The sequence below is a fragment of the Erythrolamprus reginae genome, chromosome 2 (genome assembly GCF_031021105.1).
Source record: "Erythrolamprus reginae isolate rEryReg1 chromosome 2, rEryReg1.hap1, whole genome shotgun sequence".
Taxonomy (NCBI): domain Eukaryota; kingdom Metazoa; phylum Chordata; class Lepidosauria; order Squamata; family Dipsadidae; genus Erythrolamprus; species Erythrolamprus reginae.
In genome coordinates this window covers 196,411,465-196,429,772 of record NC_091951.1, presented here as the reverse complement: position 1 = coordinate 196,429,772, position 18,308 = coordinate 196,411,465, and the positions used below count along the sequence as shown (strand labels likewise).

The 18,308-nt window shown below is 42.2% G+C and overlaps 1 protein-coding gene and 1 long non-coding RNA gene across 4 annotated transcripts in view; one reads left to right on the top strand and one right to left on the bottom strand.

Moving 5' to 3' along the window:
• RDH8 (retinol dehydrogenase 8) overlaps positions 1–18,308 on the top strand; it is a 38,656-nt gene that overhangs the window by 9,435 nt on the left and 10,913 nt on the right. Inside the window, exons 1-4 of one of the 3 annotated variants that reach the window (XM_070741029.1) lie at positions 3,520–3,611; positions 4,017–4,399; positions 10,739–10,900; positions 16,028–16,207. In XM_070741029.1, coding sequence (XP_070597130.1) covers positions 3,607–3,611; positions 4,017–4,399; positions 10,739–10,900; positions 16,028–16,207 — 730 coding nt within the window. In that variant the 5' untranslated portion in view covers positions 3,520–3,606. Of the gene's footprint in view, positions 1–3,519; positions 3,612–4,016; positions 4,400–10,738; positions 10,901–16,027; positions 16,208–18,308 lie in introns of those variants that run through there. The other 2 variants (XM_070741031.1, XM_070741030.1) reach the window with 2 other exon arrangements.
• On the bottom strand, positions 742–17,725 carry LOC139161636 (uncharacterized). Its single transcript, XR_011558141.1, has 3 exons — positions 17,644–17,725; positions 15,041–15,179; positions 742–938 (listed from the first exon to the last, which is right to left on the bottom strand). It is a non-coding gene; the product is annotated as an uncharacterized lncRNA (long non-coding RNA).

The window sequence follows — 18,308 nt, the reverse complement described above, 5'->3', positions numbered from 1 at the left end:
CTATAGTCTAGGCCAATGATGGCAAACCTTCTTTCCTTCGGGTGCCAAAAAAGTGTGGCTGCGCCCTATCATGCATGCGCAAGTGCCCACATCCATAATTCAATGCCTGGGGAGGGCGAAAACAGCTTCCCCCGCCCCCTAGAGGCTCTCTGGAGGCTGGAAACAGCCTGTTTCCCAACTTCTGGTGGGCCCAGTAGGTTCATGTTTCACCCTCCCCAGACTCTAAATGCTTCCTTGGAGCTGGCGGAGGGTAAAAATGCCCTCTCCCATCCTCTCGAAGGCTCTCTGGAAGTCAAAAATGCCCTCCAGAGCCTCTGTGCGAGCCAAAAATCAGCTGGTCTCATCTCTATCTTCAATCATCCTCTTTTTTAAAATTTCCATTCTCCTTTTGTTAAACTCTTTTTATCCTCCTATTACCTTCATAGCCCAAACTACCCTTCCAAACTTTTTTCCTCTTTTTTAGGTATAGCATTTGCCTAATTCTATCTTTATCTCTTCTCAATCAATTCTCTATAATTCCCCCTTCTTTTTTGAATTGTTTCCTCCAGTATCAATGCCACCTCTGACTGCCCCCCCCCCCCCCATCTATTCTCTGCCTCCTGAGTCCCAGCAGTTCAGGAGGAAGTGGGGATTTTGCAGTAACCTTCCCCTGCTATGGCCACCAAGCCATACCACGCCTACAGAACTTGTAGTAAAAAAATTTGAATCCCACCACTGGATAAATGGATAGACAGACAGACAGACAGACAGACAGACAGACAGACAGACAGACAGACAGACAGGCAGACAGAGATAATAGATGGATGGATGGATGGATGGATGGATGGATGGATGGATGGATGGATGGATGGATGGATGGATGGATGGATGGAAGGACGGACGGACGGACGGACGGACAGACAGACATGTCTGTACCACATGTGCATATGAACTTATCTCTGCAAAATAAAAGTAAATATTAAATCAACCAGACTTTTAATTAGTGGATTTTTAAACAATGATTTTTTTCTCAAAACAATTATGTAATCATCCTCATCAAGAGAATGACAAAGTAGCATTATTATTTTGGTTCATCGCACAGTCAGCCAGATGTTCTGACTGATCTGGCATTTTGTCCCAAGGACTTATAATAGACAGATGTGGATGTGTATCATCACAAGAGGCAAGCTATTCCGAGTAAAGCTGCCTTTTGCAATTGGCTGGTGGCGGTGATTTTGTCAATGCTAATGGCGTTCAAATGGTGCTCTGGTTGTTTTGGGATTGTGCCCAATGCACCTACTGTATTTCTATTGGAAATACTTTTGTTTTATTTTGCACAATCATTTGATTTCTATTTGCAGATATATGTATTTGTTAATTTCTCCAGTTCTTTCTCTTCTATTATATTGTCGCCAGGTACTGCCACCTCTATTATCCAGACTAAAACGTTTCTTATCAATAGTTGGTAAGTCTTCGTGTATTGTGGAGGTGCCTATCTATTCAAATGTATTATTATTTATTAAATTTATATGCCACCCATCTCCCTGATACAGTGATTTTGGGTGACTTACAGATCATAAAAGAATAAACAGAAAATTGATTAAAAATGTAAAACTATGCAAAAAAATAGAACCAAGCGATGAATGGCATGAAGATGAGGTTTCTTGCCCAAACAATCATCTCTTGAGTGCCAAGCCAACCCACATAAGTTTTAATACCCTTCTGAAAGGTCAGAAGCATGAGAGCAGTTCTGATCTCTAGCGGTAGAGTGTTCCATAGCAAAAAAAAAAAAGGCTCTTCTCATTGATCCTGGCCACTGGAATTTCTTAGCAAACAGGATCTCTTCTGCTGGTGTGAGTGGGATGGGCTAGTGCCATTGGGGTAAGATGCTTTCTCAAATACCTTGGATCCATGCCAGGAAAAAATATACAATTTTGAGAAAGGATAAATAGAAATGTTGCTCAGGAATTACCGTGTTTTTCAGATTATAAAACACACCAGAGTATAAGATGTACCTTAATTTGGGGGGAGGAAAATAGGGGGGGAATCTAGCTACCAGGTATTCATCTGGCTAGCATCCTTAGTCTGGTCAGCTTCAGCACATTATTTTATCCCCTGGTTAGGGCTGGGGAAAAAACCTTTTTCATAGGGAGCAGGAATGAAAACAAGTCTGCAAAGATTTAGGGCAGGAAAACTGCTTCTGAGGGAGTAGGAATAAAAAGAAATGCTGCAAGCTAGGAAGAAAGTTAGCACTGTGTTAGGGCTAAAAAAACCTTTTTCAGAGGGAGTAAGAATGAAAACAAACCTGCAAAGACTTAGTGCTGGAGAAACCCTTCTTCAGAGGGAGCAGGAAGTTGGGAAGATGATCATTAGCACCTAGTTAGGGCTGGGAAAAAAGCTTCAAAAAAGCTACAATTGGAGTATAAGATGCACCCAAATTTTCAACCTCTTTTAGGGAAGAAAAAGGTGTGTCTTATATTCCAAAAATATGGCAGTCTCAAATTTTATAGCACGTCCTCCAAAGAATTTTTAAATAATGTCAGTTCTTGGTTAATTAAATCCATTTATCCACATATAACAAACTCTCCCAATTTTATTGACTCTATTTTAAAGGCTCTAGAATCAAAGTTATTCAATATCCAATAACTATTACGGTGTACTTAAAATATGGCTAACGTTATGATGGTTTTAGTAAGTATGAATATTAAATTGTAGAATTAAGAGTAAAGTGCAAATAAAACAATGCAAAAAAATATTAGTAATACAGACTACAACACAATATAACATAAATATTGCATAGTGGGATTCAATAGGGCTTGGTCTCAGATTGTTTTGGGGGGCCTGAATAGGTCTATCCATTCAGATCCAATTTCTTTTAAATGATGGGGGAGTTGGATTTGCTTGCAGTACATTAACTTTGAGCAGAAGTGAATAAAGAAAATAGTTAACAATAATGGTAAAAATGATATATGCAAAGTTTCCCAGGTTAAGCAAAAATATAAAAAATAAAAGGTCTAAGACCCCAGTAAGCCAGATCAGTATTATTATCCCCAGATGGACATGGAAGGATTTATATAGTTGGGGATTTGCTGCCTCCTAGAGGCCATTGAACTCTAGGCAGGTTACTGGAACTTTTCCCCACAGTTTTGTTGTTACTGTTGTTCAATTAGCAATAGCAATAGCATTTAGACTTATACAGTATACCACTTCATAGGGCTTTTACAACCCTCTCTAAGCAGTTTCTAGAATCAGCATATTCCCCTCAACAATCTGGATCCTCATTTTACTCACATTGGAAGGATGGAAGGATGAGTCAACCTTGAGCCGGCGGTGAGATTTGAACTGCTGAACTACAGTTAGCAATTAGCTGAAGTAGCCCTCTAACCAGTGCACCACCACAATTCTTGTATTGACTATCATAAAGCAGGTCTCTCAGAATCCCAGCCCATGGGCCAGAGACTGGCCACGTCCACACCCAGCAGGTCTCTCAGAATCCCAGCCCATAGGCCAGAGGCTGGCCACGCCCACACCCAGCAGGTCTCTCAGAATCCCAGCCCATAGGCCAGAGGCTGGCCACGCCCACACCCAGTTTATCGAAGCGAGGAAAAGTCACGTGACGCCTCCGTGATGATGTGAGTTTGACACCCCTGACCTAAAGCAATTTTTCAATTGATATAATGATATGTGGGAATATAAAGCTGCCTAGGGCTGGGGTCTCCAACTTTGGCAACTTTAAGACTTATGGACTTCAACTCCCAGAATTCCTCAATTCTGGGAGTTGAAGTCCACAAGTCTTAAAGTTGCCAATATTGGAGACCCCTGGCCTAGGGAGTGGTCAGATAAGAGAGTGCATAGCTCCAGTTGTGGGCTATGCAGTCTCTTATCTAACTATTCCCAGAGTCTCTTGACCCTCTCTCGTGGTTCTTTCCCACATACATTACAATCTGAGGATAGTTGTTTATTTAAAACTTAATGATTAACGGTCCACACTGTGGCAAAGTTTATAATTCATTTCTTTTTTCCCCCTCTCTCTTTAGTTTTTACAGTGTTTCGCAGGTGTTAATCCATGAGAATAGGCTGCATTCATGGCCCGCCAGTGCTGAGATAGAAACGGCTGAAAGGAAGGAGGAAGTAGAGGAGCTTTGGGAAAGGCTGTTACATGTTTGGAGGGTTAATCATCTGCCTATAGAAGTGAGGCACTGCCTCCACCTTGTCACCCTCTCAAGCCTTCAGCTGATCCCTGGATCACATGCTGGATTTTACTGTTGCTTTTCCAGTCTGATCCTTTCGAGCACACTTCACTGCAGCTCAGCCATGGCCAAGGCAGTTCCACGCACTGTGCTGATCACGGGCTGCTCCTCGGGCATCGGACTGTGCATGGCTGTGCAACTAGCACGCGATCCAGAAAGGCGATTTCATGGTGAGTTCAAGCTATCTGGAACTGGGTAGGATAACTGAGACGGGATACTAAGAGGGACTGGGTTTTCTAGGTGGGGGTAGGTTAAAGGAAAAGAGGGATAAAAGACTCATTTTACTCACATTGGAAGGATGGAAGGATGAGTCAACCTTGAGCCGGCGGTGAGATTTGAACTGCTGAACTACAGCTAGCAATTAGCTGAAGTAGCCCTCTAACCAGTGCACCACCACAATTCTTGTATTGACTATCATAAAGCAGGTCTGGGGGTAGGTTAAAGGAAAAGAGGGATAAAAGACTTTTTTTTTCAAAAGGGATCCAAAAAGGGTGTCTCTCTCTCTCTCTCTCTCTCTCTCTCTCTCTCTCTCTCTCTCTCTCTCTCTCTCTCTCTCTCTCTCTCTGTGTGTGTGTGTGTGTGTGTGTGTGTGTGTGTGTGTGTGTGTGTGTGATAGCTAATTTGGAGAATTTAAAGAATAAAACCTGTCCCCATCAGTTCCCTTAACTCACTAAGCTTTCTTACACAAGAGTTCTGTGTAACCGAATAGAATAGCATAGCATAGCATACCCTGTTTCCCCGAAAATAAGTCACCCCTGAAAGTAAGACGTAGGAGAGATTTCGTAGAATTGCCTAATATAAGGCATCCCCCAAAAGTAAGACGTAGGAGACATTTCGTTTCTCAGCATTCCCAAACAGAACATATAGAGTAGAATAGAATGGAATGGAATAGAATAGAATAGAATAGAATTTTATTGACCAAGTTTGATTGGACACACAAGGAATTTGTCTTGGTGCATATGCTCTCAGCGTACATAAAAGAAAAAGATACATTTGTCAAGAATAACACTGCTGTCCATAAATTGCATCCCAAAATGCTGCATCAATCAGATTTGAAACACATCCAACACACATCCAACATGCGGCTGCATGTTTGGATGCATTTTTTCTGCAGTAGGATACAGGATACAATTCATTGAAAAAAATAAGACATCCCCTGAAAATAAGACATAGCACATCTTTGGGAGCAAAAATTAATATAAGACGCTGTCTTATTTTCAGGGAAACATGGTGGCATAGCATAGCATAGCATAGCATAGCATAGAAAAGAATAGAATTCTTTATTGGCCAAGTGTGATTGGACACACAAGGAATTTGTCTTTGGTGCATACGTTCTCAGTGTACATAAAAGAAAAAGATACATCTAGTCTGTTTCCCCAATACTCATCATGGCACTTTTACATCCAGTCAGTTTTCAGCTCTTCCTTATCAACTCAGCCCAAAGTTACCCCAAAGTCAGGAGGCCCTTTGAATCCCAATATTATGTTCTGTCTACATTTGGGTTTTGCATCCTTGCCTTTTTTACTACTTTGCATGCTGTTGGGTCTCCCTGCTTCATGGGCTGCATCCTCTTCATTCCCCCATTGTATTCCCTGTCTCTAACCTGTCACACTAACTGCCCTTTGCTCAACAAACTGGCTGGGTGTGTGGATGCTGACATTCTTCAAAGGTTGCTTGTGTAACCAAGCTCAGATGCTAGGAGACTCCAGAAGGGTAAGAATGTTAATCAATGCCAACAATTCTTTCTCCAGTTCTCCCTTTCTTTCTTTCTTTCTTTCTTTCTTTCTTTCTTTCTTTCTTTCTTTCTTTCTTTCTTTCTTCTTTCTTTCTTCTTTCTCTTTCTTTCTTTTTCTCTTCCACCCTTCCTTCTTTCTTTCTTTCTCTGTCTGCCACAGAAGGTGGTCTTTTATTAGTTAATTTATTTATTTATTTATTTATTTATTTATTTGATTTATATGCTGCCCCTCTCCGGGGGCGCAGGGCGGCTTACAACATATAGAAAACAATACAAAAATTATCACAAAAGTAAAAAAATTAAAAAGTGCTATTGACAAGTAACTGGTGATCAGAGACACACTGTGTCGAATAGCCACCAGAGATAAAAGGCTATGAACTCAACACAAGGATTCCTTGAGGAAGTTACTTTTGTACCTTATGTACCCCAAACGTGTGCAGTGATAGAAAAGTTGAATGCATAACAACAGAGAGCATGCTGGCTAGCAATACATGCTCACCAGGACAAAACGTCTCAAGGATTTAATGGAAGGGCTATTTTTTAATAAGAAAATCGCTACTGATGAATTATTTTTTATTTGTTTGTTTGTTTGTTTGTTTGCTTGCTTGCTTGCTTGCTTGTTTACTTAATTACTTACTTAATTACTTACTTACTGATTTATTTAGTTGCTTGCTTGCTTGCTTGCTTGCTTGCTTGCTTGCTTGCTTGCTTGCTTGCTTGCTTGCTTGCTTGCTTGCTTGCTTGCTTGCTTGCTTACTAACTTACTTACTTATTTACCTACCTACCTATCTATTATTTAATCTTGCTTAATTTTTATAACTCAAGGTGGCATACATACCTAACAGTCCTTCGTCCTCCTATTTTCCTCACAACCACCACCCTGAAAGATGGGATGGGATGAATGTTGTCCAGGTAGCTTTCATGCCTAAAGTGGGATTAGAACTCACAGTCTCTGGGTTTCTAGCCTGCTGGCTTAACCACTAGACAAAACTACCCATCCTCTGTAACTCATAATTGTTATACGAGTCTTTATTAAGATGCTTAGCAAGGAATTTTCACAGCTTATACCCCTGTTATATGCACAAGGGATATTACAGTACTGGTATTATGTGGAGTCAGCATGTGATATGCACACTTTCACACAAACTTATATATAAAATTCATTTCTGGGCTTGTTTCCCAAAACCAAGCAACCTTCTGAAGCCCTCATTTAATCACAAATACCATTGCCAGAGGAATTTAGAATTTCCCATTAATCTTTTTTTTCTCTCTCTCTCTCATTTACATTCCCCTGGCAGATAATCCATTTCTGTTCCATTAAATGTTATGGGAGGATATGTTAGTTCTTTTGTAATGAGAAAAAGAAGGGGGAAGGGGACTTAATGGGATATCGAAGAGGCAAGTTATTGGTTGGGTGCATGAATAAGAGTGAAAGGTAATGTCAGAGCTAAGGCAGTAAAAGAAAACTTATTGTAATATTTAAAGCCATTTTTCTTCAGCTATGAGAACTAGAAACTAAATTCCTTTTTTTTAAAAAAAGGAGCCTTAGAACGATAGGGTTCTGTTGCATGATAATGAATCAGAATCTATATTTTGGAATTGCACACATTGTGAAGACTAGACTACAAAGATACGATACCTATTATTTAAAAGCCAGAGGAATGTGAATCAAGACATATACAATTAATCTCACTTCCAGAGGGACTCTTTGAATGGCTCTAGGCATTGAGCCTAATCACCTTTTATACTATCAATATGGAATGGGAATAGAACATATTTGGTGAGACTGTGGGTCTTTTAAACTCATTTGTGCTTAGCAACTCCCAGAAAAATACAAGAAGTATCCCAGAAAGACATTGAAAATGCAAACTAGGAGAGATGCCCCAGGTGCCACTATTAGTTGAAGGATGAATATTTGGACACATATAATATATACAATACAATAATAATAATAATTGTCTGAAAAGAGGGCGGGCAGATAAATTCAGGCAGAAAATCTGGAGAAATAGAAGAGAGGAAGGAAAAACGGATCTTACACTGTCCATACTCTTCAAAACAAATAATCTCTCCTCTGCCTACAAGACACACACAGACCACATGTACAGAGTTCGCCCTCAAAGAGGAGATTAGACACACAAGGGATTTGGCATCATGGCCCTTAAGAAGCTTACAAAGCATGAATCCTCAATTACCCTGCTGAACCCTGGCCAAGAGCCAGCATTCCCTCCTTTGAGCAGCAGCCCTTCTGGACTTTGGATGGCTGATAACAGTCTGTTGCACAACAGCAGAGGCTGTTCTGGGAGGGAGATCTCTCTGAATTACCAGCAACTCAGCCTTTCCACTCCTCGTGGTTTCCAGTTCTTTGTTGCCATCTCCCCAAGACAGTATTCAGGAGGTGTGACTTACAATACACTACTCAGATGGATTATTACAAGTAGTCCTTGATTTACAACCACAATGGAGCCCAAAACTTTTTGTTATTAAGTGAGATATTTGTTAAGTGTTCAGTTCTGGAGACCGCACCTACAAAAAGATATTGACAAAATTGAACGGGTCCAAAGATGGGCTACAAGAATGGTGGAAGGTCTTAAGCATAAAACTTATCAGGAAAGACTTAATGAACACAATCTGTATAGTCTGGAGGACAGAAGGAAAAGGGGGGACATGATCGAAACATTTAAATATGCTAAATGGTTAAATACGGTTCAGGAGGGAAGTATTTTTAATAAGAAAGTGAACACAAGAACAAGGGGACACAATCTGAAGTTAGTTGGGGGAAAGATCAGAAGCAACATGAAAAAATATTGTTTTATTGAAAGAGTAGTAGATGCTTGGAACAAACTTCCAGCAGACGTGGTTGGTAAATCCACAGTAACTGAATTTAAACATGCCTGGGATAAACATATGTCCATCCTAAGATAAAATACAGGAAATAGTATAAGGGCAGACTAGATGGACCATGGGGTCTTTTTCTGCCGTCAGTCTTCTGTTTCTATGTAAGTGGACCTTGCTTCATTTTACAACCTTTCTTGCTAGAGTTGTTAAGTGAATCACACCAGCTGTTAAGTTAGTTAAGTGGATCTGACTCCCTCATTGATTCTAATCATCATCATCATCATAATAACAGAGTTGGAAGGGACCTTGGAGGTCTTCTAGTCCAACCCCCTGTTTAGGCAGGAAACCCTACAGTACTTCAGACATATGGTTATCCAACATCTGCTTAAAAACTCTCAGTGTTGAGGCATTCACAACTTCTGGAGGCAAGTTGTTCCACTGATCAATTTGGCAGTTTGAATCTCACCAGGCTCAAACTTGGCTCAGCCTGTTAAGAAGGTCACAAAAGGGGGTGTGAAAAATGGTCATGTCCCTTTTTTTCAGTGCTGTTGTAACTTTGAACAGTCACTAAACAAATGGTTGTAAGTCAAGGATTACCTGTATTTGTAACAATTGCACTGAAACCTGTCTTCGGCACTTCCGAATACCAAGAACAGGCTAATTTTGTAAACTGTGCATCCTGTTAAGTAGGCAAGTAGACAGAACACAGGCTGGCACACAATCTCAGTCAACCTTTTTTTTAGTTAAGGCCATATAACTACAAGGAAACCTAAGGAAATGGATAGTGCTGCGTTCCATGCCTGTTTTCAAGTCAAAGATAAACCTGTTGCAGGTTTCCAGTGCAATGGCTAACATATGCAATCTTTTTTCACCATCGTCATCACTTTCATCATCATTGTTACTATTTTCTTTAAGTGGCTTTAGATGTCTTCATAGATAGATAATTCTGATCTTCCTTGTATGAGCCACGGTGGTGCAGTGGTTAGAGTGCAGTACTGCATGCTACTTCTGCTGGTTGCCAACTGACTGCAATTTGGCAGTTTGAATCTCACCAGGCTCAAAATTGACTCAGCCTTCCATCCTTCCGAGTTGGGTAAAATGAGGATCCAGATTTATTTATTTATTTATTCATTCATTCATTCATTCATTCATTCATTCATTCATTCATTAAATTTGTATGCCGCCCCTCTCCGCAGACTCGGGGCGGCTCACAACAGCAACAGAAAAACAGTGTCAAACACAAGTTCAATAATTAGAAAGCTAAAACCCCATAATTTAAAGAACATTCACACAACATACCATACATAAACAGTATAGGCCTGGGGAAGATATGTATTTCAATTCCCCCATGCCTGACGACAGAGATGGGTCTTAAGGAGTTTGCGAAAGGCAAGGAGGGTGGGGGCTGTTCTAATCTCAGGGGGGAGCTGGTTCCAGAGGGTTGGGGCCGCCACAGAGAAGGCTCTTCCCCTGGGACCCACCAAATGACATCGTTTGGTCGACGGGACCCGGAGAAGGCCAACTCTGTGGGACCTAATCGGTCGCTGGGATTCGTGTGGCAGAAGGCAGTCCCGAAGATATTCTGGTCCGATGCCATGAAGGGCTTTATAGGTCAACACTTTGAATTGTGACCGGAAACTGATCGGCAACCAATGCAGACTGCGGAGTGTTGGTGTAACATGGGCATATTTAGGGAAGCCCATGATTGCTCTTGCAGCTGCATTCTGCACGATCTGAAGTTTCCGATTGTTGGGGGCAATAGGCTGACTCTTTGTAAACCACTTAGAGTGGGCTGTAAAGCATTGCCAAGCAGTATATATGTCTAATGCTATTGCTAAATGCTATTGTATGAACGTTTCTTGCTGTCCACTCTGTAACATCTCAGCATCCCCCATCCATAGAACGAGCAACTTGCATTTAACTTCTTTCTTCCTTCTAGTCATTGCCACAATGCGTGATTTACGCAAAAAGGACAAGCTGGAGGCAGCAGCGGGGAACACACTCAACCAGACCCTCACCATTCAGCGCCTGGATGTCTGCAGTGATGAATCTGTAGCTGAATGCATTAACAGCCTTCCTGACAAACAGCTGGATGTGTTAGGTAGGTGGTCTGGGAGAAAGGTTTTCTCATATGGCTCATATTTATGATACAAACTAAGGGGAATTGTACTTGATAGCAAATCATTCTGATGCATGCAAGATCCATAATTTAAGCGTCATGGCACTACAGCACTCACATGCTACGTTTATGAAAGGCTGATAATACAGTGGTACCTCTACTTATGAACTTAATTTGTTGTCAGTTTGTAAGAAGAAGCAATTTTTTCCCATAGGAATCAATGTAAAAGCAAATAATGCGTGCGATTGGGGAAACCACAGGGAGGGTGGAGGCCCTGTTTCCTCCCAGGAGGTGCCTAGAGAGGCCCCACAGAGGCTTTTCTCCACCTTTCCCAGCCCTGTTTCCTCCCAGGAGATTCCTAGAGAGGTCCCACGGAGGCTTCTCCCTGCCTTTTCTGGTTACAGTTTCAGAGGCTCAGATTTGTAAGTGGAAAATGGTTCTTGAGAATAGGCAAACAAATCTTGAACACCCGGTTCTTATCTAGAAATGTTCGTAAGTAGAGGCGTTCTTAGGTAGAGGTACCATTGTATATCACAAGTATTCTGATGATCAGAAATACAATCTGTAGGTTGAGAAAGGCTGTTCTAAATCAGTGTGTTTCGCAACCTGACCAATTGTAAGATATGTGGATTTCAACTCCCAGAATTCCCCACCTCACACCCAGTATGCATTCTGGGAGTTGGAATCCCCACATCTTAAAGTCGCTCAGGCTGAGAAAGATTGCTGTACGTATTTGCACTACATTATACCAGTTCTCACGAGGAAGGAAAGCTGGAGTGGGTTCTGCCCCAAATTCCTTCAAACTAAACAGCATCCCCAAATGTTTATTTAATGGGTTGTGCAATTCTACCTTTCATAATCGTAGCTCAAGCTCAAATCCAGGAGCTTTCCTTATTGGGCTTGAGTGAAGGGAGTGCTGGACTGGAAATTTCATAATTCTCCCTTCCTCTAAGGCTAAGCCTGATCCCTAATTCTTGTTCTCCCATTCTGTCCTTGAGAATTGGCCTCTTCCCAGGGTCACTTGAGCCTCTTGGCTCCAAGGTGAGATGGAAGTGGTATTAGATAACACCGACTGTTATATATTTCTGACAATTCATTCCAAGTCTTTTACATATAATATTCATCATGTGATATACAGTAGAGGGCCCAGAATCCTGTAATAACTTTAAAACAGATGTTTTAAAACATCTTTTTTTTTCTTCACCTGCTTTTTTCAAGATTGTGATGGTTTATGGCCAAGACAATATTAACTTTCCAAATACACAAAGCAGATTTTATTGTGTGCATTGCATGCAAACGAACTGCCAAATTCCAACTGAGTTCCACATTGGGAGTGAACTCGAGATACAATGTGTGCAGTAATTTACTAGCATTGCATATTTCCAATTTACTGTAGGAAAAATGTTTTTGGGCGTCAGAATTAAAGCCATATTTTTTTTTATCCCCAATCAATATAGATTGTACATAAATATGATCATCCCGACAACCAAATTACTGCATGGAAAATAGTTAACAGAACGCCCTAAAAAAGCAAAGTAAGGAAAAGAGCATGGGTTCGAGAATTCTTTCTTTTTTGTATAATACATTTTTATTAGTTTATCAATGTATAAAATGCAAAGAGAAATTTTAAATAGTAGTGGACGAAAAAAGAGAAAAAGAGAAAACATGGAGCAAAGAGAGAAAAGGGAAAGAAAAAGTCGCTGTCTTTCAACACTCTTTAGCACAATAGAAAAATTAACAGTACAACATCTACTTTTTACTTTTACCCAACAATATATGCTAGCCATTTCTATAGGAACAAGTCTATCTCATCAGCAAAAACAAAATCAAAGTTTCATTTTTTTCCTCCTATCGCCAGCACGAAATCAATTTTCAAAAAGAAACAAAATTAAAATGTATTCTCTTCTTTGGATAAGAGTCAAATTAACCAGGTCTGCTTCTCCCCAGTTCTAGAATTCTTTCAAAACCCTTGTATCACATGGGGCTATTGAAAGCTATTTCTTTCTCTCTGATATAGTTGCCTGTGTTTGTGTTCATGTGTGCATATTTCTGCGCTCCCCTTGACTAGTTCTATGTGCTTGGGTGTTCATGTGCACAGGGAAACCCAGGGAGGGCAACACATGTTCCACACACTGAGGTGAAGGGAGGGGGCTTCAAAAGGAGCCATCAGCAACATTCCAAATCAGTGTATAATTACATCACCTATATCTGTGATGGGGAACCGACGGCATGTGTGCTGGAAGTGGCACACAGAGCCATCTCTCCAGGCATGCGAGCCATTGCTTGTTGCTCTTCCAGGTTCCAGTGCACCAGCTGGTTTTCATGCATGGAGCACCATAAACAAAAAGAGCATCTGCCCAGTGCACATGCACACATCAAGAAGACAATCTTCTGGTTTCTAGGGTGTGTATGTGCACCAGCCAACTGGCCTTCGCACATGCATGCATGCCAGAAACAGGAAGATCATTTTCTTGACATGTGCACCGGGCGGCTTCTCTTATGGTTCCCGACATGCACCCCCATTTCAGCACTCACTACTGGAAAGGTTCACCAACACTGTCCCATATGGATAGTTTTTCTGGATTTTTTTCCCCCTTCTGCAGCTCCCACCTTGAACTTATTTTTCAACATTATCCTTTCTTTGTTTGTTTTTGCCAGCTTCTCCCCCAACCACTCCCACCCCTTCTTCACCCTCATCTGCCCTGTTCAGCTTTCAGAGGACTATTGTTTAATGATTCATGTAATCATTGACTCATTCTATATTTGTCCATTTCACGAATGTGACCTTGAGAGGCTAAAAACACATCGATACAATACAGGCTCAACCTATGACCACAATTGGGACCAGAACTTTATTTGCTAAGCAGTATGGTCATTGGGTATGGTCATGTGGCTATCCCTGATTTTGTGCCATGGTCATTAAGTGAACCTGGTTTCTCCTTTTAACTTTGCCTGCTGGAAGCCACCTGGGAAGTCACAGATGGCAGTCATAAATATATACTGTTTGCCAAGTGCCCAAATTGTGATCGCACAACTGTGATGATGGTCACAGGTCTGAAGACTGATTGTAAGTCATTTTTTTTTCAGTGCTGTTGTAACAATGTCATTGGTTGAGGACTACCTGTAAAAAACAATAATGGGCAGATAATGTGCACAGACAAAGCAGTCTCAGTCTCTTTTGCATAATGTAATATTTTCTTGGGGGTGGAAAGAATAACACCCCAGAATTAATTAACCCTAACCCTAACTTTCCATCATTGGATGCCTTTTGGACATGTGTACCACAAGTCCCAACATCCAACGTGGCCAATGCAAATTGTATTCCCATGTGGCTACAAGGTGTTGGCCTGGAAAGGCCTAAAACATTCAATTCACTATAAACAGCATTCCCCCAAGTAGTAGAGCAGTACGGTCCATAATTAGATTGCAAGCTAGAGAGACACAGTCAGCCATGAATTGGGGGAGGGAAAAACCATTGGTATGCTCTTTCTTAAACTCCAGGAGGAATGTCAGGAAATATATCCAACATTTTTTTAAAAAAAACTCAATTACCTACTAAATTAACTGAAATAGATCTTTCCTCTTCTTTGGGGAAATGCCTCGGCAATTCTCATTTTGTTTTTTTTAATTAGTTTTTATTCAATGTTGCATGGTTGACATTTTCCATTATTTTAAAAGAAACATAATTTAAAAGCAGACATACTTATTTCAAATGAGGTGAAAATGTGTCTAGAGGAAAAAAAGAGACGTGGGTGGGGGGGATTTCAATGGAGAGATTCCAAATCCAGGCACTGAATTATGAAAATTCACATTGTTAAGTGCAAAATAATACTTTCATCTTTCTAGATATATAATCACCTTGGGGAACATATGAGAAAGTCAGGTAGGTAAGTAGGTAGATAGGTGGGATGGAGGGAGGGAAGGAAGGAAGGAAGGAAGGAAGGAAGGAACAAGTCATTAGACGGACTTAGAGAAGAAATTACACAGCCCACTGATAAAACACGTCAGAAAAATAACCCCATTTTGATTTTGTTAGTATAACATGGAATAGGAAGAATTTTCAAAATATTAATGACAGTGTGAAGATTTATGGAATCCCTGCAATGTAGCTTCTTGACTTACGTATCTCAAAGGGCTGAGTTTTTCAGTCCGCACCCAGTGCTTTGGCCATGCTTCTGATAACTAATCTTCTGTTGCGTTGGCTAAGCCCAGTTTGCTTCCACATAGTAGTCATTTTGCTTCCCCTTGAGAGACTCCGGTCCTTTAGGGGCAACAACACATGCAAGCTTCGATTACAAAATGTCCCACATCAATCCTATTGAGGAAAACCACCCTTTTCCTAGGAATAGCAGACCCATCCCTCTTAACACACACACACACACACACACACACACACAAATGAGCTGTTGCTAAAGTACTTGAAGGAAGAAGAAAAACAGGGATCCAGATCAGGGTGGAGGCTCTGGTTGTTGTCGCTGCTGGTTTGCTCAGTGGCACGCCGCATGGGCGCATGTGCAGGGGTGGGCTACTTCCTGGATGGGGGGGATGCAGTGGCATAGTGAAAATGGAGCTACACCCCAGAGCACCCAATTTGCACTGAAAGATGTTGAAAGAAAATGCAGGGCGTCCTGCATAAGCCACGCCCACAGTGTGGTAGTTAAAATTTTGGAAGCCCTTCACTGCTTATGACACTTACAAACGTTGCAGGATCCCCATAGTCCCATGGTCAAAATTCTGCCTCATGGTAACTGACTCATATTTATGATGGCTGCAATGTCCCAAAGTGTGCATCTTGTTCATGTGCAGTCCTAAACCAAAGCTGCTGCACATAAAAAGCAAAAAACAAGATGGCGGTGGCTATGGCGCCGCTAAAAGAACCGGCTCAGGGGGCGTGGCCAAGCTGTCATTACTGCAGGTTCAGCGAACAAATCCCTATTTTTACTACTGGTCCAAACCTGCAGGAACCCACCTCTGAGCCAGGCAAAGAGCAACAGAACCCAAAGCAGAAACAAATGGTGGTCTCCGTGGAGGACATTGGTGCAGGGGAGCAAGAAACTACAGAGTTTAGTAGAAGGCAATGTTTCAAACTGTGGGATTTGTGTTTCTCAGTGAACAATGCTGGTGTGGGGCTCATTGGACCCCTGGAATCCATCAGCATCGATGCCATGAAGCACATCTTTGAGACCAACTTCTTTGGTGCCATCCGCATGATCAAGGCTGTGCTCCCTGCCATGAAGCAGCGTCAGAGAGGGCACATTGTGGTCATCAGCAGTGTCATGGGATTGCAAGGTATGAGCCGTACTCCTAGCTTGGGGGTGAGGGGAGGAGTAGAGAGGCATCACCCTTTTTCTACATCAATGCCTCTATAAAGCCTTTTTCCTAGCTCCCTAGACCAGTGATTCTCAACCTTTCTAATGCCGTGACTCAGGGGCGGGCTACCAATCGCAGCCCTACCAGAATGCGCTGAGAGAGCGCCCCTGCCCCTGCTTACCTGGATCACGTGCCCCTCACCCCTGCTTACCTGGATTACCTCCTGCAGGGGCCATGGCACAGGGAGCAAGCCGCGTGACCCCAATTCTGGCAATGTGGCCTGTTCTGTGCTCTCCCGCGCTGCAGGCATCTCTCCTGTGGCCCAGGAGATCAAAGAGCAGGCCAGAGCTGGGATAGGCTGCTTTTGCTGCTGGGCCCAGCTGCTGCTTTAGGCACAGCAGTGAGATTCGGCTGCTGTGCATGTGCAGCAGCCGAAATCTCTTTCCAGCAGGAAAAAATTGCCGGGATTTTTTCTTCTGCGCATGCGCAGAAGCAAAAAACCTGGTAATTTTTACTGGAATCGCGATGGTGCGCATGCACAGTGCGTGCATGCTGGATGGCAATGGAGCGAGCCCACGCCCCATTCCGCCTAGTAGCCCACCCCTGCCAGGACCCCTTAATATAGTTCCTTATGTTGTGGTGACCCTCAACCATAAGTCTAGTGCCAATTCTCCCAATAGAGCTTTAAGCTGATTCGCAGAAAGGTGAAAGGGACATCCCTACTGTAAACACCTGATTGTAAAAATATATTCCAAGGCACTAGAATGGAAGCTTTAGTTTCTAACACCATGGGAAATTTCTCTTTTCCCATGGTCTTCTTAGATGAAACAGTCATTTGACCCCCAGGTTGAAAACCACTGCCCTAGACATTATGGGTATAAAGATTATTATGAATATACAGATTTCATGACTTGTGAGACCAAATTCCTCACCTCATATCCCAACTTTCAACATCAAATATTCTGAACAACTCCAGGTTTTCACATTTGCAGCTCACCTTGAACTGGCAAATGAGGGTCTACATATGTTGAGATAATGCACAATTCTGGCTTTACTCTAAGTCTCCTCCTGTCCCTCATTTCAAAATGCTGCTTGGCAGGGCCTAGGGGAAGAGCCTTCTCTGTGGCAGCCCCAGCTGGAATCAACTCCCCCCCACCCTCCCAGCCTTTCGTAAAGCCTTAAAAATGTATCTCTGCCAACAGGGTTGGGATCGTTGAATTTTAACATCTGCCCATCTGTGATTCTACGTGATTCTAGTTGATGGTTTTTAGTATTTTAAATGTTAGATTTCTCGCATATTTTGTACTTGTCTTGTTGTAAGCAACCCTGAGTCTCAGGAGAAGGGCAGCATAGAAATCAATCAATCAATCAAACAAACAAACAAATACCTGATTTATATAGGATGTAATGCATACCTCTCATTTCAGTGTCTCAGTGCCCAACCATCCAATGAGTCCTCACATTTTGATTTGAGTGCAAAATTCTTGTTTAACAGCCTCAATCTTCCCCGGTCTTGTTATATTGGACCTCTCAGCAGCCTTCTTATTTTCATACAGACTGACTGCATTGAATGGAAATGGAAGCCCGTCACTTCTGGAAGACACTGGCCTAGTTTTTAAACCATTCAATGGAAACCTTACATGCTACAATGCAAAACCCTGACTTCAAGGTTCATATTGATTTCCTAGGACATTGATGGCGAACCCTTTTTTTCCTCAAGTGCTGAAAGCAAGCGTGCATGTGCTATCGCACGCATGTGCTTGCTCACACCCATAATTCAATGGCCCCCATGTGCCCCATCCCTACACGCATATGTGTATATTCCCCACTCCCCCATTTTCCGACTTCTGGTGGGCCTGGCAGGCCCGCTTTTTGCCCTTCTGAGGCTCCAGAGGCTGCCCTGGAGCCTGGGGAGTGCAAAAATGGCCTTCACCATTCTCCTGGAGGCTCTGCAGAGGCCGAAAACATCCTCCCAGAGCCTCCACACAAGCTGAAAAGCAGCTGGAGCTGAGCTAGGACAACAGCTCATGTGCTGGCAGATATGGCTCCGTGTGCCACAAGTGTGCCATAGGTTCACCAT